Source organism: Stigmatopora argus, chromosome 1, assembly GCF_051989625.1.
Source record: "Stigmatopora argus isolate UIUO_Sarg chromosome 1, RoL_Sarg_1.0, whole genome shotgun sequence".
In the NCBI taxonomy this organism is placed as follows: domain Eukaryota; kingdom Metazoa; phylum Chordata; class Actinopteri; order Syngnathiformes; family Syngnathidae; genus Stigmatopora; species Stigmatopora argus.
The window spans coordinates 15,975,155-16,000,632 of record NC_135387.1 but is presented as its reverse complement, the minus strand read 5'-3'; the positions used below and the strand labels follow the sequence as shown (position 1 = coordinate 16,000,632).

Here is a 25,478-nt window from a genome sequence, read left to right as displayed (position 1 = left end):
ACGGGATAAAGGTCTGGCATCCGTACCCATGTCATTAATTCTGTTGAGCTCCTCTAATGGGGTGTTGACCTCTGAACTCTGACCCTGACCCTCCACAATACGTAACTCTTCTAACGATAAGCCAGAGTGGGTCATTGCTGTGGATGGGAAATCATTCTGATTGGATAACAAGACAAAAGAGAGAGAGGAGAAATGAACATTGGACAGAAAAAAATGATTAGCCACCACGCCTACTACATTTACTTTTTAACGACAAATCCAGAGAATGCAAGAGCAAGTAGTGATTTTGAAATCCTTTAGGCACTAACTAAGAAAATTCATGTCTTACTTTCTTAAAGTAGTCATCATCAAAGGAGATCTTGGCGGTTCCAGACTGTCGCACCCCAGACCCATAGTCAGGGGCTTCCTCATCAGCTACAAAAACACGAGATTTTATCAGGATTTTTTGTATCTTTTTTGGGGGACACAAAATCTGTACAGTGTGTTAATCGAGCAGAATTCAGCACATGTATACAGGCATACTAGTTAAGAAAGCCTTATTTATGACTCACCAGCTATGGCTTGAACCCCCACACGCAAGAATCCTCGCACGTCACCTTTCTCTGTTACTATGGCAACACGATGAACCAATGGAACAGGGTATAGCAGGTTGCTCAGGTACACGAAAGCTCTGGAGGTGAATATGAAAGAAAAGAATAAACAACAAATATGCTACATTTGGTGTATTTATTCAACTGTTTAGAATCTAGAATGTGTCGTACATTCTTTTTTAAAAACGTATCTACAGATTCCATGGTTTTATTTTACGATATTCAAAGTGACAACAATATTTTAAAAATATGAGCACAACTTCCACTATTCATGTTATCACAATTTGACACAGGATTAATACAGCAGGGAAGGTTGTAAAAAAAGTGTTTTCTTTTTTTTTTTTAAACCCTGACATATTTTCAGCACATATGATCTGTTGTGATAATGTTTTTGTGGGCCACACATTCGCTACCATCACCTCTCATCTGCTTATGGCAGGGACTCTCAAGGCAAGTGGCAGAGGAGCGTGATCAATCTGCAGAATGTCTGATGTCATGATGACGCAGATTATGTCAACTCTGCTTTGAAAATGTCCCACTGTTTCATTACTACTGGATATCTAGTTGCACGTCACAAACTGTGTCGCAGCAGTAAATTATCTGTCATAATAAATTCCAAACTAAAAGGCAACCATGCTAAATGATTGAAATTAAGCACTGTTAATATCTGCAACATGAACACCAAGATGTTAAAAAAACATACAGAAAACAAAACCAGGATTCAAATCAGGTTAAGGGGATAATTAAAGCAAATAAAAACAAAATGACAGAAATGTGGTCAACGAACAGAAGTTAATACACTCAGTGTTACCATGGTGTTAAGGCCAGACACATCACAGTGGGAGGGGGAGGATTGTATATAAAAAAATATATAAAATAAAAAAAGTATGGGGGCTTATTACTTTCCCTGAATAGCGAGTCTTACGCAGCTTGAGTGGTGTGACTAATCATAATCCATTCCGTCTACCCAGATTCAATTTATCTCTGCAAGTTGCTATGAATGCCATCTGCAACTATTCTTGGCAGAGTCAATTTAGAGGATAAATGAAAAATATCAAAGTATCTTATCTCGCTTCTTGTGTTTGTCACCTAAACCTAGGCAACAAAAATACTGTACTATAAGCTAACCAAGGCAGCAAGTGTTTGATGTGCTAGCCTTAATATGCATGACATGGAAAAGCCAGCCAGGACCAGTCACCAACCTTCCCACCAGGATGAACCAGGGGGAGCGGTCATAGAAGGGGTCCTGGCCATCGCTGAAGATATCCGAGCCCTCCTCCGTGCCGGCGTCTGAGCTGGTATCATCCACGAAGGCCTCGTCGTCCATCAAGTCAGACGTCTCGCTCTGCCGCTCGTCCGCCAACTCGGTGATCTCAGAGTCGGTGGTGGAGAAGGTGGGCGAAGGCGTGCGTTCGGTCAGATGCTCGTTTACGCAACCGTTGAAGATAGGGGAGCTGAGAGGCGAGTTGGATGGGAAAATTGGCACCAAGCAAAACCCAGTCAAAACAAAATGGAGATTTGAAATGGAATGTTTCAAGATGAGAGACAATTAGTCACATAAACCTTTGTGCTATGTACTACACATTTTTGCTCCTTCCACCAACATAAGAACTCTTGGCATGCATTGCCAAAAATCAAACAAATTCAAATCAAAACTAATTAAACGCTCATTCTTGAGAGAATTGATAACTCAACCTTCTCACATTTGGGATCTTACAGAGAAGCAATTACAAAATAATATGTAGTGTTTGATTTTTAAATTTTTAACATGGTTGTGAGTGATCTAGGCCACGTGTCAAACCGATTCCGCCGAGGGCCGCAGTGGGTCCTGGTCTTTGTTCCAACCGATCCAGTGCGGATATTTTAACCAATCAGGTGACTTCTAAAATAAGTAGCACCTGACTTTAATCAACTGATTACACTTGCAAAAGGTATCCTCTTGTTGAGTTGGACTGAAAACGTGCACCCACTGCGGCCCTTTGAGGACTGGTTTGACACCCCAAATAAAGGGGAAAAAATCGTAACTAGTAAATATAATGACAATGTAAAAAGACACAAGGTCAAATGAATAAACCACATGAGCAATGACATGAAATCAAAATCAACAAACCAAATAATACTTGTTCATGAACAAAATATGAAGGAAAAATGAATACAATGAATTAAAAACAAGATAAAGACAAGGTAGGTATTCATGGATTTCACATATTGGGCGGAAAAAAAATTGATGAAAAAAATGGTTGGACATATATAAAAAATAAATAAATAAAGTGATTGAAAACCTGACAGTGATATAAATGGCATCACATGAAGTCAACAGACATGGGGTAAATATGTGTGTTGAATATAGTGTATGTATTTTCCAGTGCTTTTCCATACCTCCCTACAAGCTTGAACCAATGGAAGCGATCATAGAAGGGGTCATTTCCTGTCAAAGTGCCTTCTCCGCCATCCTCTTGATGCGTTGAAGCCATTTCTCCTGCACGGTCATACATCTCACGCATCTGGTCCAGACGCTGCCTTTGAAAAAAAAAAGAGAGATATAGTTAATCTATTACATATAAAAGAATCCCTTGATGTCAGAAGATATGATAGTACTGTCATTACTTGAGTTTCTCCAGGGACCAGTAGTGTGTGGCTCCATTCTTTAGGTCTTGGACCTCAACGGCCACCACGGTGCGAGGAAATGGCCTGGAATCGCGTTCTTTTTCAGGTTCCGGTGGTAAGAGCTCGGGGGGCAGTGGCGAATACAGTGTGTCCGTCAATAAGACAAACTGGAACTGTACCTGAAAGATGGAGGGTTGTACTAAGCACACATTCGAAAAACCTATGTTGAAGAGGGGAATGGGTTGAATGACAGAGGGAAGACAGCCATTTTCTTTTGAAGGTTGAGCTTGAAGTTAAACACCACTGAAAGCTGATGCCCCTTTGCGTCGAAGGCAATTGTGGCTGCGAGGCTAAAATTGTCATTTAAGTTTGTATACACAGGGAACAACTTATCAGAGGGCAGTTATTAACTGTCAGCATTAGAACTTCTTTTAGACTTCAAAATAATGATTGAAACATTTTTTTTTACCCAGTATAAGATCTTTTCCTTACTTTCTTTTTAAGTTCCACACTGATAGCATTAGCCTCCTTCAGGTAGACGGCGTTTCCCCAAAGCTGGTCCCGGAGCGATGTGAACTGGTGGAATCGCCACTTCCTGAAGGCCCATTGAGCGAGGTTGAACTCGTGCTCAGTCCACGGCACTGTGGGATGCCAGGACAAAGCACATTCATTTTAAAAAGCTGGCAGGGAGTCCAAAAAAATTATCTGGTGGAAAGGTTTTCCTTTAGTCGTTTTTCATGTCCAAGTTATAGTACGAGAAAATTCCTTTCCGATGCAGTCACTGATCATTCTACTGTACAATTCATCCATTTTCCATACGACATGCCCTTATTACATGTGTGCTGAGCCTACCCCAGTTGCATCACAGATTAGGTATACCCAAGACTGGGACAGTCTACAACCAATTGCATGGCACATATAAAGTGAATTAACCATCATTCTCACCCCTGGTGACAATGTAGTGTCTTCTCTAATTTGATATAAGTAAAACAGAAGTAGAAAGGCATCACTGAAGAACCAGTAATCCTAATACAAACCTTCCCCTTCCTCCTCCTCCTCCTCTAGCTCTTCCTCATCAGGCGTTTCGGCAACCTGTGAACGCGTCTCAACCTGTTTCTGAAGTTCCTGCAGTTTGCTCTCATAAACCTGGATAGGCAGTGAAGAAAGAGGAAAGAGCACATAAACAAATTTGGATCAGACACATCACCTGTAGAGCTAGCTCATCTTTTAGTCATGCTTGAAGCTAAGAAATGTACTCGCAATTGGATACGTTTGACACTGGTAGTTTTCAAAAAAAATGTGGATTGCGGAAACAACAATGGCTTGAGGGCAGGACACCATATCCCGTGGAAGCAGAAATCTGCTGTAATCCAATGGGGTATGCCATCATCATCCTCATGAGAGCAGCACTGCCTCTGAACCTGGTGACCTCATCGTCTTTGTTCATTCTTTTGAGAAAAACAATGGAGCCTTTTCATTTGTATTTGACCTCCAGCCTGCTGACATTCTACCAAAAAGTTACATTCTCCCATGGTACAACATTTAATAACTTCGTTATCTGCAAAACATTAGATTAGGAATTATTGATGGGTGAAAAAAAGTTTGATTATGTGGTGACATTTAAAATTTAATATACATCTATTCATTTCCTATTTCGCTTACCCTGATTATTATCACTTTATCAAGCATTTGACCACGTTCTCTTGCAACTAATTAGTCTTCTGACATCATTGATTTATATTGCAAATTGATGATCACGTGTGAAATTAATGCTGCATTATAAATAAATAAAAACACCTTGTCAAGCGTTAAGCCAATTCCATGGCTGTGGCTTTTTAAAAAAAATGGCGACACATCTCAAATTTATAAAAAATAAAAAAGCATATTTTTTTTATCTTAACCATTTATTACTGCTATAATAAGCCTCAGCCATGTTGTAAATACAGTATATTTTTCCACCCCGTGAACAATAGTTCCAGGAGGTACATACACCGTTGCAAAATATTTGAACACTTTTGTTCATGATCACGAGGCACTTTGATTATGTAAGAATTCCAACAGCCGACGTGCACGAGATATCTTTGAAGACTTTTAGCACATACAAAGAGCATATTTCAAAATACAGTACATTGCATACCTGTCAACCTCTGCCGATAACTGCCCTTATAAATGATAAGGGCAGTTATCGGCAGAGGTTGACAGGTATGACATTGTGACTTGGATTTTGTACACTGTACTTTCCAGCTTACCTGGCTGCAATGTGCACCCGTGCAAACATTAAAACGAGCATTTTACTCACACATTTATGAGCAATTTATGTTGTTGCATTTAAAAGACAGTCAGCACAGGACAGGAAAACTACGGGTATTGCATAAGCCTCTGCTATTTCATTTACATTACAGCATAAGGAAAAGTTTGAAATGTAAAAACATTTAATAATCAAAGTCTCTCATTTTGTAGACGGTCTGCAATTTTTCCTCAAATGATATTAAGGCCATATAAAATCGAGACAAATAACTAAACGTTCTGGCATTAGCTAGCATAAAGACAATAGCACGCAGACTTGCTGCTAAAACAGGCACTAGTTAAAACAGTGTGTCATTTGATCCGTCAACACACAAGTTCAATAAAGTCTCCTATCTAAAAGAATTAAACTCAAGCACCATTCTAAGGATATACTAAACTAGCTTTACGTATTATAACAGTTGTTTAAAAAACTACTATAAATGAAATGTACTCTCTTTGACATGTATTTGGGGGCAGCTTAACAGCTGAATAGTTCTATTCTGTTATCAATGTTGAATGTTAATATTAAACTGAGGTTCAAAGGCTTTCACGAGATGGAATAAAATGTTTGCTTCCAATCCTAACATACAGTTGTATAGTTGAATTGAAGAAAAATATTTTCTTTCCAAAGTGTCATTGTGTCTTCACTACAGGCAAAATAAGACATGCTGGCACCGTTGAAATGCTGAAAACTACAAGAAACAAGTAAAGGTGAATATGTAAACACTGACATTCAACCAAGGTACATTTGGTAAATCAAATGATGATTGATGAATTGTCCCACTGGCTCAAAAATGAACAGTGAGTATAGCCTACATACTGTACTTATGGATCAACCAATAACAGTCTAAATATGCATAGTTGTGATCTGTAATGTTTTTTGCCAACAAAATAAGTTTTACATCTACAGTATTTCTAAACTACTGTCTCTCTGCTGGCTTTCAAATTGGGAGCAGACATTTGCCTTCGGATCCTAGGAGGTGCCTGAAAGTTGATTGGCTGGTTCGCATGGTTAGGCTGGTGGTACTGCTGATAGCCATTAAAGTTGCCATCTACATACACTGTGCTGTTATAGTGGCACGGCTGTTGGAAGTGGGGCTGGTGGTATGAAGGCTGCTGGTTTGGATAGAGGCGGGGCTGGTAGAAGGCTTGCGTGTGCCTGCGATTTGCTTCCGGTTGCTGCAAGTGCTCCGTAGAACCTGAGGGCTGCTGGCGGTGGTTAAAAGAATTGCTACGACCTCGTTCGTGGGGCTGTTGATGGTAGCTATTTCTATAGTGTTGTCTCTGACCCTGGTTGAAAGTGTAATCAAAATGTTTGTCTCGGCGCTGGACTGATGGAGTTGGTAAAAGGGGAGTGACCTCTACGACGGAAGCGGCTATCTTTTCCTGACTCAGTACATCAGTATCCTGGCTTTCAGCTTCTTCTTCCTCTACAGCTTCTTTCGGCACTTTTAGCTCAACGACTTTTTCATCTGTGATAATGATGTGGGTACCAGGGCTCCACGAGTTGCGGTGTTTGGGGTTACTTTTGAAGGGGAAACGTAGCTTGCGGTCTTCTGGGGGGATAAAACGGTGGGGTCCAGTATGCCGGCGGAGCTGCCTGGCTATCTCCTGTTGTTGGAGGCTCTTAAGGCGTAGCTGCTCCTGACGTATCCAACGCGCTTGTCCTCGTTTTAGGGTCGAGTCTTCACCTGTGTATTGCACTGCTTGCGACTCTCCATTCTCTGCGTCAGTTGTTTCAGGCACGGGCGGTTGGGGGCTTGGTGAACTCGTTTCGCTAGGAAGTTCCGTACTGGGCGGTCTCTCTTGACCCTCGGTGGCAATAAGTGGAAGGACTTTTTCCATTTTGACCATTTTATTCCTGAGAGCCCGGATCTCCTCATCCTTCATGTTATTCTGTTTTTTGACTTCTTGCAAGATGTCCTCAAGCTTATCAATGTGGACCTTCAGCTCGTCCATGACAACGCCACCTGCTCGAGACCCGTTGGTGATGACATCCTCAATACGCTCATCGCCAACCCCCACGGTATCCCACACATCCCGCGCCACTGCCCTCCATGAGTCGCGCTCATTGGGGTCCTTCTTGCTGTAGCTGGCGCAAAGTTCCTTCATCTTTACGATGGCTAGAGCTTCAATTTCTTGGCGTGTGTGGCGAAAATCGTTGAGGGCTACCTCGTAGCAGATTTCTTTGACAGCCTGAATCTTCAGGTCTGAGATAGTTACCCACTTGGAGTCCTTGGTGATGCGGCGCCGCTGAGGGATCTGGTACATTTTAACAGGCTCTCTTCTCTTACCGCTGCTAGGTAATCCACACTTTTTCACTATGGTTTGTAGTTTGCTGGGAGGCAGCTTTTCCCTCAAGGAGGTGATCAGTCTCCAGCTCTCCTCGCAAGACCTCTTATCTGAGTCATCCCCACTATCAGAGTCGCCATCCTTGAGAGAACAACACAGGAAACAAACCAAATGGACCCCCCCAAAAAAGGAGAAATTACAATGGGAAATCAAAGAAAGGATGAAGGATGCGTTTTAAAAAAAGATGAATACAAAGGTATGAATATGCAACATGGGAACAAATGTTAGTGCTTTAACTTGGGATACTCCTGGGATAAGATTTGAGGTGAACTAATGTAGGTAGCTGAGTAATCATTTTTCATACATGACAACTTTAAGAAATGTATTGAAACATGCACCATATTATTTCTAAGATAAAATAAAATTGTGTTCACAATAAAAAGAGACAAAACCGTGGCTTCCATTGACTTTCTTGTGATTTTAAGTGGGTGAAAAGATGGATGATTTGACATCAACGTTAACATGGATTTTTGAACAGTCGATTGATGTGCTGTGGCTGACTGCTGTCAATTTTAAAACATTGCTCCCAAAGTTGCATATTGATATTAAAAGTACAAGTTGATTATGCCTGTCATGGTGAGCAAAGAAGTATCAACAGAGCACAGATGCTGCCGACTGAAGCTGATCTTTATGGTTTGGTCGAATTCCTCTTCGTAATTGAAAAGTTGTGTCCCCAAGATGCTATTTGTAGCATGCATGCAGTTCTTGGATTTGAAAGCTCTCCCCGTTCAGTCCAGAGGATTTGAGTGTCTTTAGTGTTAGCTGAGTATTAGAAGAGCGTGTTCTTGCAGCTGATCAAAAAGCCAGAAAAGAGAGAGGACAGACTGTGCTGAAGGATTGTTAAATCACTACAAGAAAAGTTAGTTAAAAAAAGGAATGCAGTTTCTCATTTTGGTAGACAAAATACATGACAGATCACAACCAGTAGGTGAAGATGTTTTAGGTTTTGCAGATTTAGCTTAACACGTTTTCCTGAAATAACACTGTGGGTTTGTGATTCACTAATTCAGCTGTGAGCAGTGATAATGTTGATAGTGAGGTGCGCCCTCAATGTACCGACAACGGCTTCAGGTTTGCAAAACACTTGGTCAAAGAAGTCAATGAGAAACCACATTGTCACTCCCAAAAACTACAGGAAGAGTTTTTGCTACCACAATGCAGTGTGCGTGACAGCCACCACATTGAAGAGATGAACATTAAAAGCAAGAAATCTAATTTTGCCAAGGCAAGTTCACAGTCACCTCAAGATTACAATGTCAAAGGCGAATCTTGCAACTGTGCCCAGAGACAACACCGATATAGTTCAGAAAACATGCAGTTAACATGAACCATGCAGAAGCAGCCTCCATTCATAGAAATCCGAATGGATTTGACACTGTCCTTTTTCTCAAATTAAATTTTTAACCACTTATGATTGGGGATGGAGATGATACTTAATTATTTGGTTAACCGACCGTTAAAAATTTGGTGAAATGTGTGCAATTGATTAGAGGAGATGAATTGAGGTCAAATGTGAATCCATGTCTTGGCTACATCTAGCAGAGGCACTGAATAACATGACATTCTGTATAGAAAGTTGGGCTACATCCACACAGACTTCTGCTCTGGGACACAATCGAAAAACATCACTACAAATGCTCAGTGCAACACGCACACTGAAACGGACCATAACATTCAGAGAGATTTTCTCATCCCCCCAAAAAAGTAATTGATTTGATCATTAGTTTTCCACTTCATTTAAACAAGAGAATTTTGTAGATGCCCATCATTGCGTGATGCCTAATGGTTTGCAAGATTCAAATTCGCTGCAGGGAATATAAGAGGAGTGACAAAGGGGATTTTGAAAGAGGAGAAAGCTTCATAATCTCTTTCAAATTGCTGAAAACAAAGCTTATCTGGTTCATAAGAAATTGTCCATGCAAGGATACAAAGACATGCACTGGTGCACGCACATAGCTCAGTGTGAGAATTAGTAATTGCTTATGCCACTGGAAATTGATAACCAACAACTAAAGTTACAAATATAACTACGTTTATATGAATCCTATAGGACCTTCAGAGGCTAGTGCTGCAATCACAGAATGGTCCCTGCGCATGTGCGAAGGTATCATTCAGCGATTTCAGCTCCGCCTTCTGGCGGTTGGCAGGGATGAAGTGGGAAATTCAATCATTTCTTAAGAGACAAGTTTACTGTACCACTCCCAAAGCTTCCTTAAGCTGCAACAACTAGCAAAAAGAAAGCTACACGAGTCCAACCCACTCAGAAGCCCTTTGTTCCAACTATATTCGTAACAACAAGCTAATTGACGAGAAAAACAAACAAATGTAGTTATAAGTTTGTAGGAAGACCAGTTGCTCAGAACTCACCAGCCTCTGCTGTTCAAGAAGTTGGTCGGCTTCTTCCTTCTCCTTCTTATAAAGGATTTCCATCTCAGTTAGCCTACACCAAGAAAACGTCAGCTTTGAAAAACACACTACAGTTCAGTACCTTACACAGTTTCAATGCAAATCAAAGTGGCACCTTTTCTCCATTTCCTGTTTCATATCTATGCCTTGTTTCTCCAGCAACTCCCTCTGAGCAAAGGTCCAGTCTACCGGTTCAACGGGGGTCTCGGCCGATGGCGTTTTTTCCCTTTCTGCCCTGGCTTGCTCAGGGTGGTTAAAGCGGAACACGTGATTTTTTCCCATAATAATACGGTTTCCTAAAAGATTTTAGGTGAACAAAACGAGCATAGAAAAACAGCTTTAGCATTTACATTGTTTTTTTCCCCATTGAGACTAGTCCCCCTGAATGCACAAACCTGAACGCAGTTGGATTGAGTCCTCAACACGCTTGCCATTGACGTAGGTCTCTGATCCCTCACAGGGGACAAGCATGACGATCACTTCAGCAGAAACACATCAAACAATATTAAGGAACTCAAGCGACACAAAAGTAGAGCTTTATGACATGATGTGTTACCATTGCCATTGGCGTTCCTCTCGCTACGGAAAATACAGTGCTCCTCCTTGATATGAGCACCACTCAAGACAATATCCTGCCGTCTTTCAGCATCAGCCTGTCCGACCCTGAAACCCTTAGATGTCAGTTTCGATTCACCTGATTTATTTGCATTATTGAGTCCACAAGTGAATGATCATGTCTCCCGTCGTCAATAGCAGCCAGTGAGTTAAGCAAGAGCAAGAGTGTGCTCTTACTTGGTTAGTTTACAAAGCACACAATACCATTTTAGACAAGTTTTAAATAATACTTTGTGGTTAACTACAGTATGTAAGATAGCCATCCTTCAGTCCAATGTTTAGGTTTTTGTCAGCACTTCAAGGACATGCATTAAGTTAATTTTACCTTGTAACTCCGTCCTTGATGTAATACAGCAGGCACTCAGACATGAGGGGATCCTCGTTCAAGTTAACCAGGTGAGGAGTCTACAGGATAAACATGACAAAGTGACAGGTAATTAGAACAGTGTATAGCAACACAAAAATCTAAATCAGCTAAAAAAAGGTGGGCATGGTGATCTTTCTAACATCTTTTATAAATGACTATTCTAAATGTATTTTAATACTGTCAGATAAAACTGTGCTACCACAACAGAGTTCTTCGTTAAAGAAAACCAACCTTCTTTGGGGAGAAGACCCCATTAAAGTCTGTATACAGATCACAAGGCTTCTCATTCAAAAGCTAACCAATGGAGCAGCAGTGAATGAGAAAAAAGAATGAACACATGTCAATCACAAATAACTGTGGACTGTAACATATTGAGGTCGTATTACTCGTATTACTCTCTGGTGGTAAGCATCCAGAGTTCATTAATCATAAAAACGAATAAATCTAGGGACAAGGACAATTCTTGCTATTCAACTACACACCTTTGTTCATTCTAATCACTACTATTTTGGTTTGTCAATTACTCTACTTCAAAAGTAAAGTCCGATGGAGGGGAAAAATGGTCACATTGACAAAACCAATTATTACTGGCTTTAGTAAGGATCATTTCCATTATAGAACAGACTTGCAAACAAGCCACTAGAAAAAGTGGGGAAAGGAGAGAGAGCTAAGAAGTAAGGTAAGTTAATTACTGTGTGTTTATTTTTAAGGCATTTCTAGTCACACATTCTCAAAAGCTGCAACAAAACCAAGTCCCAAATCTAAACCAGTGAGCAACCAGTGTTTGTACCTGTTCTTGTCAATATAAAGCTTTAACAATTTGTAGAACTATTTCGAGATGAGGTGGTACAATTTAGTGGAAATGAGGATCATTCTACTAGTCCGTGTGAAATCCAATTGTAAACGTATCGAAAACAATTATACAATTATGGAATTTCAAACCACAGCATACAATATGGAGAAAAGACTATAATCAACTACCCTTACTAAAGGAAGGAGTCAAGAATATCAGGTTTTCTGCCAACTTGACTAAACAAACCTTGTTTGGAAAACAATCAAATTGATCATCAAATGGATTCTCATGGCTGAGCTGGATAAATGAACAAGGCACAATATAAAGCATGATCACAAAGCCAAAACAAGAAAAGATACAATAAAGATTTCAAAGACAATGAATAAAGGGTTCTTGTATAACACAGCAAAACATGATACACACAAATAAAAGAGGAAGTGAAGAGAGGAGTGAATCACAAAAAAACCCGTGTGAAAATTCATCCCACAGTCACTGTCTATACAAGTGTATGATGATGACTGGCCTACCTTTTTAGGAGAAAAAACCCCCAAAGTGCCTCCATCTTCTCGGATTGCCACGCCCATTTCTGCAAGTAATGCTTCCCTGCAAATAAGGCAGAGCAGGTTTTATAATCATTATTCATGTGTTGCACTATTGCAAACATAACACTGTCCAGAAAATTAGCTTGTATCTACAATAGCATCTGCAGTTTTTGAAGTGATCCCGCCAATGGTATTTTGAAAACAACGGCCACAAGATTAAAGAAAGTGTAGACGGATTGGTTAAGTTTTATAGTGACCTCTCCATTCGGATTGCCTCGGTCTTCCGAAGCTTCTCTTCCCAGGTTTCATTGAGCTCAGCAATGATCTTTTCAGATTCCTAAAACACAAAAGTCAATGTGGGAAGTTTGCACAAATGCTCTATTGGTTTTGTTGAGAAAGGCCTTATACAGTCATCCCAGCCTAACTACTACAAATCGACACAGTATCTAAAGTTATGTTTATATATGGATCACAAGGGAGAGCCATCGTATCAAAAACAAAAATAAACGAGTGCCGCCTTTGACTCATATGTCCCTGACTTCCAGAACTAAATTGGCATAACTCAAGCGCTATTTTTGTACGCTTTCCCCCATATCTCCATTCGGGCTTGACGTCATTTGATGAAAGAGTGGGCACTGTGGTTGTCTTGGCAACTGCAGCTTCTACTGGTTGCTTGATTGTACTTTTCCATTCAACAGTCATATGAGCAGAATTAGCTTGACAGGGACTTTGGAATTACAAAACATAAATATTAACATCTGATTCATTTGACTTATTTCTAAATATCTGTGTAACTTGATAAATTCCAATTGTATCCGGAAGGGTCAATCCCACAGAAAATTAATGGATCCTGTTTGGCTAGTGTTCTAAGACTTCAATGCCATGATATAACTCAGAGACCAACTTTACCTTGAGCCTTTCAATAGCTTCCTCTCCACCAGGAGTGGACATGATGCGCTCCTGGATGCTGGTAACCGACTGGAGGGCCCCCTGGCTGCTCAGTGAGCCAGAGGATGGGGAGGTTGTCAGGGAACCGATAGGGGCTGTGGAGAAATGGCCAGGGCGTTGGTTCTCTGAGGCTATCAAGTATCTATTCTTATTGTTCTGAATGTCTTTGAGGTCTGAACCGACAACAAAAGGGAAAGAGAGAGAACAACAACAGGAAGGATATGAACAGGGACAGGGGTGATAAAACATGAAATGAAAGGAATGAAATACAAAATGAAGAGAGAGGAAGAAACAGGGACAGGGAAAGAAAGGGAGGACAAAAGGAGGGAAGACTAATGTGAGACACAGGTTGTACCAAGAAGATAAGACGAGCGTACATCACAATGTCGGCTACAGAAAAGCAGTTTTCACTTCAAATGTTCTATGTTAGTTCTTCCAACATCTTTTGCTACTTCTACAGCAAATCAAGGACATCTGTATTGGCATTTATCTCTGTACAATTCCTGAAAATAATGCACTGATATTTGTTGCTGAGAAAACTGCTATCACTGTAAGTGTGGGCCTCAGATTGAGGCTGCAAAATGCTCCAGAGGGCAAATTATATTTGATGACATGCCGCCAAATTTCAGCCCATCCCACACACACACAACTTATTATTGATTCCACATCCAGATCATGCAAGATGCACAGCAATCTTTACAATTGTCAATACAACCTAAAAGATACCCCCACATCAAGTTAAAATAAAAAAGTCCAATTGCTTCTCCAATTAAAACTTATCATTACAATATAAGTGTTAAGAAGGAAGAAGTGTTAGGAATACAGCAAAGGGCACACCATCAAACCAACTACTCACTCTAGGTTAGTGGAATCTCTCAGACTACATTCAATGTCTATTTAATGCACCTTTTGGTCTGAAGCTCTGAACCTCAGTGTGACAACTGAGCAGTGGCATTCTAAAGCTTTGAGCACTGTCACCTGCAGTGGACGATTAGTGAGAAAATAAATAAATAAATACAAAGAAATGCTGCTGCCAAATAAGAAAGGGCAAACAGAGAGTACTAAGACAATATTGCCAGAAAATGATGCTATTACTAGCTATGTCTAAAGGGGACAAGCCTTAAAAGACCACTTTTAACAGTTACTTAGGAACTGCAATAAGCAGAGTTCATCACCACAAGCACATGCTATGGCAGCATGCTAATTATGGCCAGAACAGCAAAATGAAGGGAGCCTTGCAATTCTATTCAGCTTTAGCATCTTTGCTTTTACATGCAGAGCAGATAGCAGTTTAGTAATTAAGGCTGGGCGATATGGCTAGATAAAAATTAAAGCTATCAAAAATGTAATGTTGTTCTGTCTGCATTAAATTAAAGAATTGTGATTATAAGGGTATTTTGGGGGAAGGAGTAAAATATGTGGATTTTTGTATTGTCAGAAACCATCAACGTTTCAACAAAAGGGATGTGCAATATTATCGCATTCATTCATTTTTGAGCCGCTTAGCGCGGGGGTGCTGAAGCCTATCCCAGCCAACAACGGACAGTGAATGGGCTACAGCTTGAATTGGTTGCCAGCCAAGATGTGCATTATATATTTAAGAATTTTGCGCAGTATTTGTTGATTATTCACATCTTTTTGTACTTGTGTTCAAATTGAGAACTTTAGATTGCTTCAACTAGCTATGGCTTTTAAAAATATAACTGCGGAATTCATCGTTAAATCCGTATAGCAGTTATTTTTGACACATTCCCATCATTAATCAAGACACAGTAAGAAAATTCTAAAAAAAATCCCTTCCTAATCTAGTACATTATGCATGATGAATATGCTTGAAACACAGTAGGTACCTACTAATCTTTACAATCATCATTTTAAGTTCGTTCATCTGTCTACTACATTACTATGGCCTGTAGACAAATTGTCAGTTTAAAAAAATAACCATTTCAACATATCGCCCAACCCTAGTTCCAATTTTGAGCTAATTTGGGTCTCAAAGCAATGTTATTTTAACTATGAAGCAGAGAGTGAAAACAGTGCATGAGAAGCAGACAAAATACAAACATTTGATTTCACTTCCTGGGCAATCATCCCCCTGAGGATCAACTGAGGGGAAGCAGGAAAAGATGAGAGGGGTCAGGGTACAATGGTAGGAAGAGGTTTTAGACATTATTTACTGTGCAGAATGAGAATGATGACGACAAAGGTCGGGTTAAATGCAGAGTAAGGAATGAGCAGGTTACTGTAGGCCCAGTTTGTATCTGTAACCTGTTTTGGAATCAGAAGCTACATAAATAATCCAGTACATTAAAATCAGTGTGCTGTTGTCGAAAAATGAGTCCAAAGTGTTCACGTTAAATGTAAATTTGCATTAAATGTAACAGCAGTATTTCCAGTATCACATTGGTGAGTAGAATCTATTAACTGAAACGAGCTGAGAGCTACTTGATATACTGGCTAGTTTAAAAATCTTTAATCATGAGCAATGTAATGATAATTATAAGAATTGAGTCATTGCCTGATGATACATTTCTTTTTTTGAAACTACATGATACAACCGTAGAGGTGTAACTGAGTTATTGTTTTATGCCTTTTGCACTAAGCAAGATTATTGATTCTGGAACACAATTTTATCAACACATTGAGATTGAAATTGTTGTTTTTAAGAAGGTAATGGAGACAAAGTGTGCAGACAATAGAAGAAGTAGAGAGAAGAGGAGGCACATGCTGGATTGAATGTTGTTGACATTTCACTCACTGTCCAAGATATCTCCCAGTCCTTGTGCACGCAGCAGCTCCTTCAGTCGAGCAACTTCATCCTTCAGATCACGCACCAGTTTATTGTTGGGATCCTCATTAATAACAGCATTGCATTTGATGTTCTTTGCGCGATCGGCATAGCTAGAAATAAACACAAATGAGAATTATTACTGATTTGAAATGATTCATCCTTATATTCGACAGGATGAGAACCTTACCGCAGTGTACTCAGCGTTTCATCATAATTGATATCAGCAGGACTGAGTGCAGCAACCATTGCGGTTCTGGAGTTTCCACCTTTCAAAAGAAAATATACACATAAAATGTTGATGTATTTTTGAAACAACAATGACACATTAACATTTGCCCAAGGAAAAATATAATTAATTACATGTCCATTTTCTCTAACATTTAGATTAAACAGGGCATTTAATCTAGTTTGATAAGCGGTGCATTAAAAATAAGAGTGGGGCAGATTGCCCCAAAAATGTGTATATTGTCAAAATGAACATGTAATATATGTTTGGGTTTCATTTCCTAACCACTGAATAGAAATAGGTTACTTTGTATTGTTTTGTACAGACACAGAACGAACAATCATTTCAAGTCATGTCACACAAATGTGTTCATGTTCATACCGAGATTTTCCCTTAGGAGCCATGTCAAAACGGAGTCCCTGTATGGAATGAAGTCTGACTTCTTCTTCTTTTTGCTCTGAAATTAAAATTAGTACACATTTGTCGTAGAGAAAGCAATTTTAACAGTGTGATGCGACAAGTTAGTAATGGGAGTTTAACATTATTAAATGTTGGATCATGACAACAAAATAAAGCCACATGAGCGATGAGCCCTGTTTTTAGCCGACATTGTAAGACATATAGCCGACATTGTAAGACATATATGCTCCACTTCATGGCGACTGAAAGCACAGCACTTAACTAAATAAGATTAAAAATTGGAAACGAGCGCAATGTCAATACTACTTATGGTAAAAGGCAGGCAACTCTGGCAAAATGGAGTGAATTAGAGGTTAATGGCTGAGCTCCCAAAGGGTTTACCTTGCTGGTCGAGTTATCCTGTGTAAGCAGGTATTACAAGAACAGGAGAAATGACAAGGACAGACATTACCCAATGCTAAGCAAAAAAAACAATAAACAATTCCTTTACAACAAATGGTAATTTTATTTTTGAAAGACAAAGGGAAAAAAGAGCAAAATTAAAAGAGGTAAAATACTTACCACTTCAGCAAGGGCAGATATGACCTTTCCTAACGTAGTCAGGGACTTGTTAATGTTTGCGCCTTCCTACACCAAATGAATACAAATTCCATGTAGAAAGAAAGTGAAGCTATTCATGCTCTTATTAAAAATGAGTCTTACCTTCAGCCTGGTGCCTGTAGCACCAGTGGAATCTGCTCGTTCACTTCCTGCCAAGTCCACAAGACTAATTTTGCTGACCTGAAAATGGAGATGTCAATTAAACTACAACAAAATCGAACAGGAGAAGATGCATCTCAGAACACAGTACCCGTGTTACGATATTAACATGAATTTTTACATCAATAACAAAAGAACGTAGTGGAAGAGAAACTAAAACATCTTCAGTGACAACTCAAACAATGGTGAAAAGGGTCTCAGATCTTTCGAGCCGCTTACCTTTTCAGTAGAAAGGTCTGTCTCGCTGTCGTGTTTTTTCTGTGTGAAAACAATGGTAAAAACTGCATGTGACCTGCTGCTGGTCTCATTCATATTGGTGGCAGCCACAGTTCTGTTGGTAAATAGATAGCACCATATTTAGATTAGTCCAAATGCTGTAAAACCTCTTGTGAATATTCACTCTGGGCTTTGAAATGATTTTACACACAATACAGGCATCACTGGGCATTACACCTTTTAGAGTGATTTAAATACTTGGGATTATTCATCCTGTGGGAGGCGGATAATACCATGAAGACATCAAACACATTGCACAGTCAGAGGGCTTAGTTCTGGAACATGGTGTGTAAAACCACTATCTCCTCTTGTGACTGCTCCTTTTGAGTCAACATAGGAAGATTAAGGCGAGGTACAGCCTTGAATGCATGAAATTACACAGTAAAAAAAATGTATGACACTCGTGATGCAAGTGAAAACATGACTCACTTAATGAAAAACCACATCAAACAAACGTATCTAACAGATAATTAATAATAAGTCTTCAAAGTTCTGAATTAGCAAGGAGTTGGTTTTCACTTGTGGTGTTGTTATCTAAACCAGGGATGTCGAAACTATTTTACAAAGGGCAGCAGTGGGTGCAGGTTTTTGTTCCAACTGATCAACTGATCAATTGATTATACTTTTAAAACACCAGATTGATGAAAATGTATATTCATCAGTTGGAATGAAAACCTGCACCCACTGCGCAACTCGATGACCGGTTTGGACATCCATGAACTAAAAAACAGGACAATAGGCAAAGAAAGACTAATGACTCCTTCAAATTTCATTCATTCAACATGGTACAATTTTTCTCACTCATTTTAAGGGATCCCAGTTATTCCAGAAAGTGTCTCACCTGGCCTTATTGCCAGCATCCATTAAGTCAGCAATGTCTGTGTAAGACGTAACGGCAAGCTTGGAAAGGTCCTCCACATAAGGGCCCAAAAGTGGATGTTCTCTCACTCGGAGATTCCCTTTGTTCTTGGGATTGAGCAGATCTCTCACTCGCTCACAATAGATTTCCATGTAGCTGACCTACACATAAGAGCATGCAGTGAATTGCTATGTGAATTTTTCCTAGCATGGAAATTGTGATCATGTATAGGTGGGAATATTCAAAGTTCAATACCTTAAAATGTATGGCAAGATATGCCAAAAAGGCTAATTAACCATTACGTTATGTATCAGCACATCCGTTTAGCAAGCTTTTAAGGATGTAAGGTCATTTGAAGTTTGATTCTGAGGAGGATTGTCATCCGTACATAATTGGACATATACAAACATTCTAATTCTAATCGCAATGCCAATGCAAGACAATCAATAGAAAAAACAGCTGTAAATTCACCTCTACAGAATAGGAGAGCTCCTCTTTGTTATTATGTGCATTGATTTTCTCAAATAGATCTTCACAGAGCTGGAAAGCAGAGAAACATCATTTTAGTACCGACATGATAATAAAAGTTAAACCCAGCTAACTACGGGCAGTAAGTAAACAGGACACCCCGCGCTGGTTGCCAACCAATCGCAGGGCACAGGGAGACAGACAACCATTTATGCATGATTCAAAGTGTGACGTCCAAGTATGTGGATGCCAGGTGTTTATGCGGTTATCAAAATACCAAGAAAAGGGACTATAAAGTTAAGTATACATTAAACAACTGTTTTTTGCTTTTTTAATCTGTAGTCCCAATGTTAAAAAAATGGCACTGAGGAACAAACCATGGGAATAATTCCTTCTTGGCCCTCCTCCTGTTTGCCCATCATGGTGTAGGATTTGCCAGCTCCAGTCTGGCCATATGCAAAAATGCACACATTGTACCCCTCAAAGGCATGCTGCAGCATTTCCTTGCCAATGTCATTGTACACTTGGTTCTGTGCGGCAAAGCAGGGGTCTTGCGGCTGTGGAAGAGGGACAAAGAACAGAATGCAGAGAACGTTAAACTCACTAAAACAACAGAAAATTTGTTTTCTTCATTATTTATGACCAAAAAAAGGGCTTAGACTCACTGTCGTGTGGGACCAGTAGGAGTAATCAAAACTGAAGTTCTTTGCTGGTTCTTTTGGAGCTTTAGGGTTAAGAATAGCTGAGGAGGAGGAACAAAATAGCAAGTTATAATGACTTTCAAGTTTTTACTCTGGCCACAATACATGATCAATTCATAAAATGAACCTAACCAGTTTTATAGGTAGAAATAATTATTGCGAATTTAACTATGTATGTGTCCTTCAACCATGATTTTCATATTCATTCTTCTGAGCATTTTCAACACAAATTAATTGAAGGGGTTTCAGCCCTGCCCGCTTAGAAGCTAAAGAACATGTGTACCTTTTCAGAAGCGATCCTGGTGTTTCAACTTTTACCCCTACAAAAACATGTTTTGTCTTTAAAATCACCCTAAGACAGGTTAGTCAGCTTCCCTCTACTCAACCATGTGGGATATACAGCACCTGCTGCCACAACTTGATGACACACTTCACTTACGCACAGCTGGAGTGTTCCCTATGGCCACACAGACATCTCTTAATGAACAAGAATCTGCAACTATGTCTGGCATTTCATTCCTCTCAACCATGTTTGTAACTGCGGGCAAGCTCTTAAAGCCTTCCTCACACTGAACACCGGATGAAAAATGAAATGTTGACTTTACTGGCGGTTGTTTGCTGATATTGATACCTCTATCACTCCTCTTGTCAGACAGACGTTTCTTTTGCTGAGCATGTCATCTGCAAGCTAGGTAAACATTAAGCGACAGTGGAGGAGGTTGATGTGCAAATAAGAGTGTGGGAATAGGGTTTAAAATACTAAGTGTCCTGGGCCTATCAAAAATGCAATCAGTAGCCGTCTCAAACCAAAATATGTACCAGTATGCCAAATAAATATCAATTTCAATGACAGTTATTTGGAATATTACATTTAAACTGCAAATATCTGCATTTAATACATCTTATGAGCATCGCATCAGGTAAATTAAAGCTTCTACTCGCGCCTCAACTTAAAGGTGCGTTTAATGGCTTTCACAGCCGACACAGGGCTCAGAGGATTCTGCACACTTATCAATAATGCAGTAGATGAGGAGAGGGTAGGATTGGGTATCGCGCGCTGTCGGTCACATGCTGACAGAAAAGCACAACGTGTACTCAGAAACAGAAACACTGACAGCGTCATGCTAAATGTGAGAATTGCAGTAGCAGTCGTCACGTTCCAAAATGAAGAGCCTGACCCTCAGTACAGGTTTAAGCTAGGCTTTTTTAAGATACGTTATGAGACATGAACATAATTAAGAATGTGCCGATGGTGAAAGGAGAGCGTGCACAAGACAAGACTGCACCCAGCACTTCCGTTGACATTTAAAAACAACATGACATTAGCTATGTGATGAGTTATACACCCAGCTGAATATTTTTAAATTTTCCCAAAACAGATGATGTTTTGCCTTGCCTCAATGTATTTATAACACATTTCATATTAGAAAATAAAAATAAATTCAACACCATTACAAATATTTTTTCAATGAATTGCAAATAATTGAAATAAATAGAAAACCAATAATACTTGGGGTTAAAAAATAAAACCATAAACATAAGCGTATGCCAGTTTTACCAGAAGTGTTAAAGTAAAAGCTCTCAGCAATGTTACGTTTGGAAAGCCACAACTTTCCCAGTTATGAACCATATGCTTAAAATTCTTAAATCAAGATTATCCTAAAAATTGAATTGAATTCAATTGTTTTATTGTCATTATACTAGTACTATAATGAAATTTAAAAATGCCATTTCCCTAATAATAATGATAATTCAAAGAGAGAATGTCATAAACTTATGGTTATTGTCATACTGTGTCCGGACAGAGTAAAATGTTTTCACAATTCATTTGAGCATTAACTTTCCTTGGAAAGCCGTGATCATACTATCTATCACTCAGTGGCGGTCCGTGAATTTCCTAGCGACGCCTTCAGCTGACGGAATCAATCCAACCCTCAAAAACTATTTTATGGCTATAAAACCTCTAGTGCTGCGACACATAAACAATCATCAATAAGAACCTCATACAATTGAAATATTATTTAGGAATATAGCCATATTTTACTCACCAAAAATCATTTTTACTTGTACACAATATCCATCCTCCTTTCTTTCCTCCTTCTTTTCTATCCCGATCGAAGCTAATGCTAAAAGTCGAGCCTGTCCCGTCGTATTTCAGGCATACGTTTTTTATACGATTTAGTGATGAAAATGTTCGTTCCCGGTTGTGACAGGCTTGCTTGCTTTGGAGTTGTCCAACCTTTCTTAATGTCCAGCTTTTTTTTCTTGAAAAGTCCGTCTTGAAAATGGCTTTGACAGTAAATCTGCAAACAAATCCATATCTTCTCCTCCTTCAGCCATTGCGGGTTGACAAAACGTATCCCTACGCCTGCGAGAAGGCAATGACGTATCCCTACGCCTGTGAGAAGGCAATGACGTATCCCTACGCCTGCGAGAAGGCAATGACGTATCCCTATGCCTGCGAGAAGGCCTTGGGGTTGCCAAATCGAATTCTGATTGGTTAAAGCAACAGTTTTATCGTCGCTTGTTTTATGCAGCAGAGACTGCAGAACTGACTGTGAAGGCCTCAAGGCAGATTTCTGACCCTGGCAACAAATAGCTGAAATGTGATTGGTTAGATGCTTAAATATGAAAACACACATCTGGAAGCAGCGCAACCAGGGGAAAAGCAATGAAAGGAAGCTGAAAGAATGTTTGGAATTATTTAATAAGTATTCATGGAAAAAATATAATTAAGATCAGGCTGTGATTCAGATATTTTTTAGGCCAGCAGAGAAGGCGTGACGGTCCACCACTGCTATCACTTAAAGGTAAAAAAGCAGAGTCGCGGCTTCAAAAGTGGTTACTGAAAGAGGATATAGTGGGACAGGTGGCTAAATAAAGATAAAATTTCCTCTTTGACCAGCCTCCAAAAAGAAATAGGAGCTAGGATATTTAGAAACGTAGTGGTGTTTTAGTTACCAGTGCCCTTTCCTGGAACAATTTTCACTGAAGAGATAGAAAAGCAATTGATGTGGGATGGCCCCAACAAGCCAGTTGAATGAGCAGAACACTATAACTTTCTGATAATAAAACATGATGCACACCTTATATTGCAGTTATCTTGGTGATTTATAAGAGAAGTATGCTGTAAGACAGTAGAAGCCCTCCTTGATAAGAGAAGATACAATTAGCTAAACTGATTTTAATCGGTTATCAGCCTATGATGTGAGAGCCGAGTAAATCAGTCAGTGAAGACCTTGATCAATAAAAAACTTCAGTTGTCTGATGTCCCAAATGTACAAAACAGAACATTGAATTGGTCTACTGAGCCAACTGCTTTACCTGTAACTGTATAGACATCAGCCTTGTAAGCGCAATAGCAGCCACCATTTATATTGTGATGCTCAAGAGACAAAAATAAATCTCTCAATCTGTATAGACCCCGACACACAAACTGCAAGCTATGCTTCATAATGTTAATGAAAATTCCCGTTTTCCAATTATAGTGAATATTCCCAATAGAGGAATCCTCTTGGACTTTAAATGGCAGACGTGTCTGGTGTGTAATAAACACCGTCATCACACGTCTTTCTAAACCATGGCAACAGGTACGTTACCAGTTTTTGGTTGCCATAACAACCTCAACTTGCCACATAAGAGTGAGGATGAGGCACATTGTGCTCTGTTTTATGTTCCTTCAACTATTTCCCAATGGACCTTTATTATACAGTGTATAATAAGATTTTAGCAATATACAATTTACAAATTGTAAATCAGGTAATCCGAGAATTGACCGTGGTGCGCAACAACAACAAAAATTCAGTTTAATTTCCTTTGTACTTAGCAAATCTTAACAATGACATTAAGGCTAAAATAAATGGCACACATTTAATGAGACAGAGATAAATTCACTGCACACATCCATTATGGAAAGAGAACAATCCAATATTGATTTGCTCCCAAATACTAATGAACTGGATTTTTGGGTTATGATGAATAGAATAAGGCTCCATGACATCTTCCCATTTAAAAAGACGTTGATACCCATTAACTGATCACTCAGCTAGTCTTATCAACAGGCATAATCTATTTTGACTTAAGGCCGGTAATTTTTGTTTAAAAAAAGTTAATATAGTCAGTGATTCCTTGCAACAAGCAGAAAAAGGTAATTATCCTGTTTACTAGGAAAGGCAGTTTTTCATTCTAACCTAAAAGAACGAACCATCTAGCAGTGCGTGCACTGAATTCTCATTAACCCATGTTTGTCTTCCAGCCATTGGAATGTTACTAACCTTCCTGCGGCCTATGTAAATGTGAAATGCATGGTGATATAATTGGTCACCTTGGAATGCAGCTTTTTTGCAATGCTACAGAATGCATTTTTCCAATACAGTTTCATGCTAGTTACACATTTTGATAAACATAGCTTCAACAATGAAAGAAAAAAAAGCTTTTGAGTGTTTGTAAATAGTACCGAAACGTGCATCATATTGCTTGTCAGCAAAATAAAACTAAAGCAATATTGACTTCTGTCTTAGGTGCGATGCAGAAAATATAAAAACGGAATACTGGGGGATGTCATCAAAAATCCAAAAAAATATGCCTATTCCCCTGTGATTACCCCAAAAGAGATTATCCTGAGTGCTTAAAAAGACAGAAGGAACAAAAAGAGGAAATGGAAGTATTTCTGTACTAAGGTAAAGTAAAGAACAAACTAGAACAGCCACAACAGTGTTATGTGTATTATACTATGTATAGTCTCTAGAGGTGTGTATTGCCTCATATCACAATTCGAACCCAATTAATCCCAATACTATACTTTAAAACAATTATTGCAATTTTTCTATAAACCCTTTAGAAAAAAGTAATCATGTATATTGATGTATTATCTTGAATAACCCATGTCTCTCGAGCCTAGCACATACAGCCATCCAGACTACCATAGCTATAACGCTACCTCTTAATAATACTACCAACACTAGTATGTCTAAGAGTGTACATGTTTGTTATGGTGAAAAAATACGCTGCTGACATAAGCCCATAGTTTGAGCATGGTTACAGTACACTCAAATGGTTGTTCGCTCTTAAATAGTATAAGCAAAGACTGCAGGGGGTACGTTGTCCTTTGCCAAAGAAATGCTTGGTGTCTCCGTGTGTCCTGGTTGCCAAGGCTGCAGTACAGATGACAAAGTTGTCAAGGGATGCAACTCAAAGCTGAGAGCTATAAGTAGTGTCTAAGCATCACTGTCCAACATTTGACAAACAGCTGAGCTTGCTGCAGCCACAACACCGGACATACAACATTTCCAAAACAACTTTGGTAGCTCTTTGGTTACAGATAGTCACCTCAAAGTCCCATCAAGGACATGCAAGTGCATCACAAAAGAACACAGCATTGGAATACCAGTCTAATGAAACAATGTAGCTGTGACAGACCACCCCCAACCCACCATTAAAAGGCTGATGACGTTATTGTTGTCTGCAGAGAGT

The 25,478-nt window shown here is 39.4% G+C and overlaps 1 protein-coding gene across 28 annotated transcripts in view; it reads right to left on the bottom strand.

Annotated features, from left to right (window-relative positions):
• Positions 1–25,478, bottom strand: part of kif1b (kinesin family member 1B) — a 44,285-nt gene that overhangs the window by 10,151 nt on the left and 8,656 nt on the right. For 4 of the 28 annotated variants that reach the window (XM_077602591.1, XM_077602611.1, XM_077602688.1 and 1 more), the window contains exons 3-33: positions 19,971–20,047; positions 19,683–19,862; positions 19,309–19,377; positions 18,820–18,998; positions 17,922–18,033; positions 17,646–17,723; positions 17,505–17,570; positions 17,325–17,342; positions 16,905–16,980; positions 16,485–16,563; positions 16,265–16,407; positions 15,571–15,612; positions 14,413–14,484; positions 13,468–13,679; positions 12,816–12,895; positions 12,544–12,619; positions 12,263–12,313; positions 11,455–11,517; positions 11,182–11,261; positions 10,798–10,904; positions 10,637–10,720; positions 10,357–10,537; positions 10,203–10,275; positions 4,235–4,343; positions 3,690–3,838; positions 3,198–3,376; positions 2,970–3,110; positions 1,793–2,044; positions 552–670; positions 329–414; positions 27–156 (exon numbers count right to left, since the gene is read on the bottom strand). In XM_077602591.1, coding sequence (XP_077458717.1) covers positions 27–156; positions 329–414; positions 552–670; positions 1,793–2,044; positions 2,970–3,110; positions 3,198–3,376; positions 3,690–3,838; positions 4,235–4,343; positions 10,203–10,275; positions 10,357–10,537; positions 10,637–10,720; positions 10,798–10,904; positions 11,182–11,261; positions 11,455–11,517; positions 12,263–12,313; positions 12,544–12,619; positions 12,816–12,895; positions 13,468–13,679; positions 14,413–14,484; positions 15,571–15,612; positions 16,265–16,407; positions 16,485–16,563; positions 16,905–16,980; positions 17,325–17,342; positions 17,505–17,570; positions 17,646–17,723; positions 17,922–18,033; positions 18,820–18,998; positions 19,309–19,377; positions 19,683–19,862; positions 19,971–20,047 — 3,363 coding nt within the window. Of the gene's footprint in view, positions 1–26; positions 157–328; positions 415–551; positions 671–1,792; positions 2,045–2,969; positions 3,111–3,197; positions 3,377–3,689; positions 3,839–4,234; positions 4,344–5,368; positions 7,917–10,202; positions 10,276–10,356; positions 10,538–10,636; positions 10,721–10,797; positions 10,905–11,181; positions 11,262–11,454; positions 11,518–12,262; positions 12,314–12,543; positions 12,620–12,815; positions 12,896–13,467; positions 13,680–14,412; positions 14,485–15,570; positions 15,613–16,264; positions 16,408–16,484; positions 16,564–16,904; positions 16,981–17,324; positions 17,343–17,504; positions 17,571–17,645; positions 17,724–17,921; positions 18,034–18,819; positions 18,999–19,308; positions 19,378–19,682; positions 19,863–19,970; positions 20,048–25,478 lie in introns of those variants that run through there. The other 24 variants (XM_077602643.1, XM_077602724.1, XM_077602671.1 and 21 more) reach the window with 19 other exon arrangements.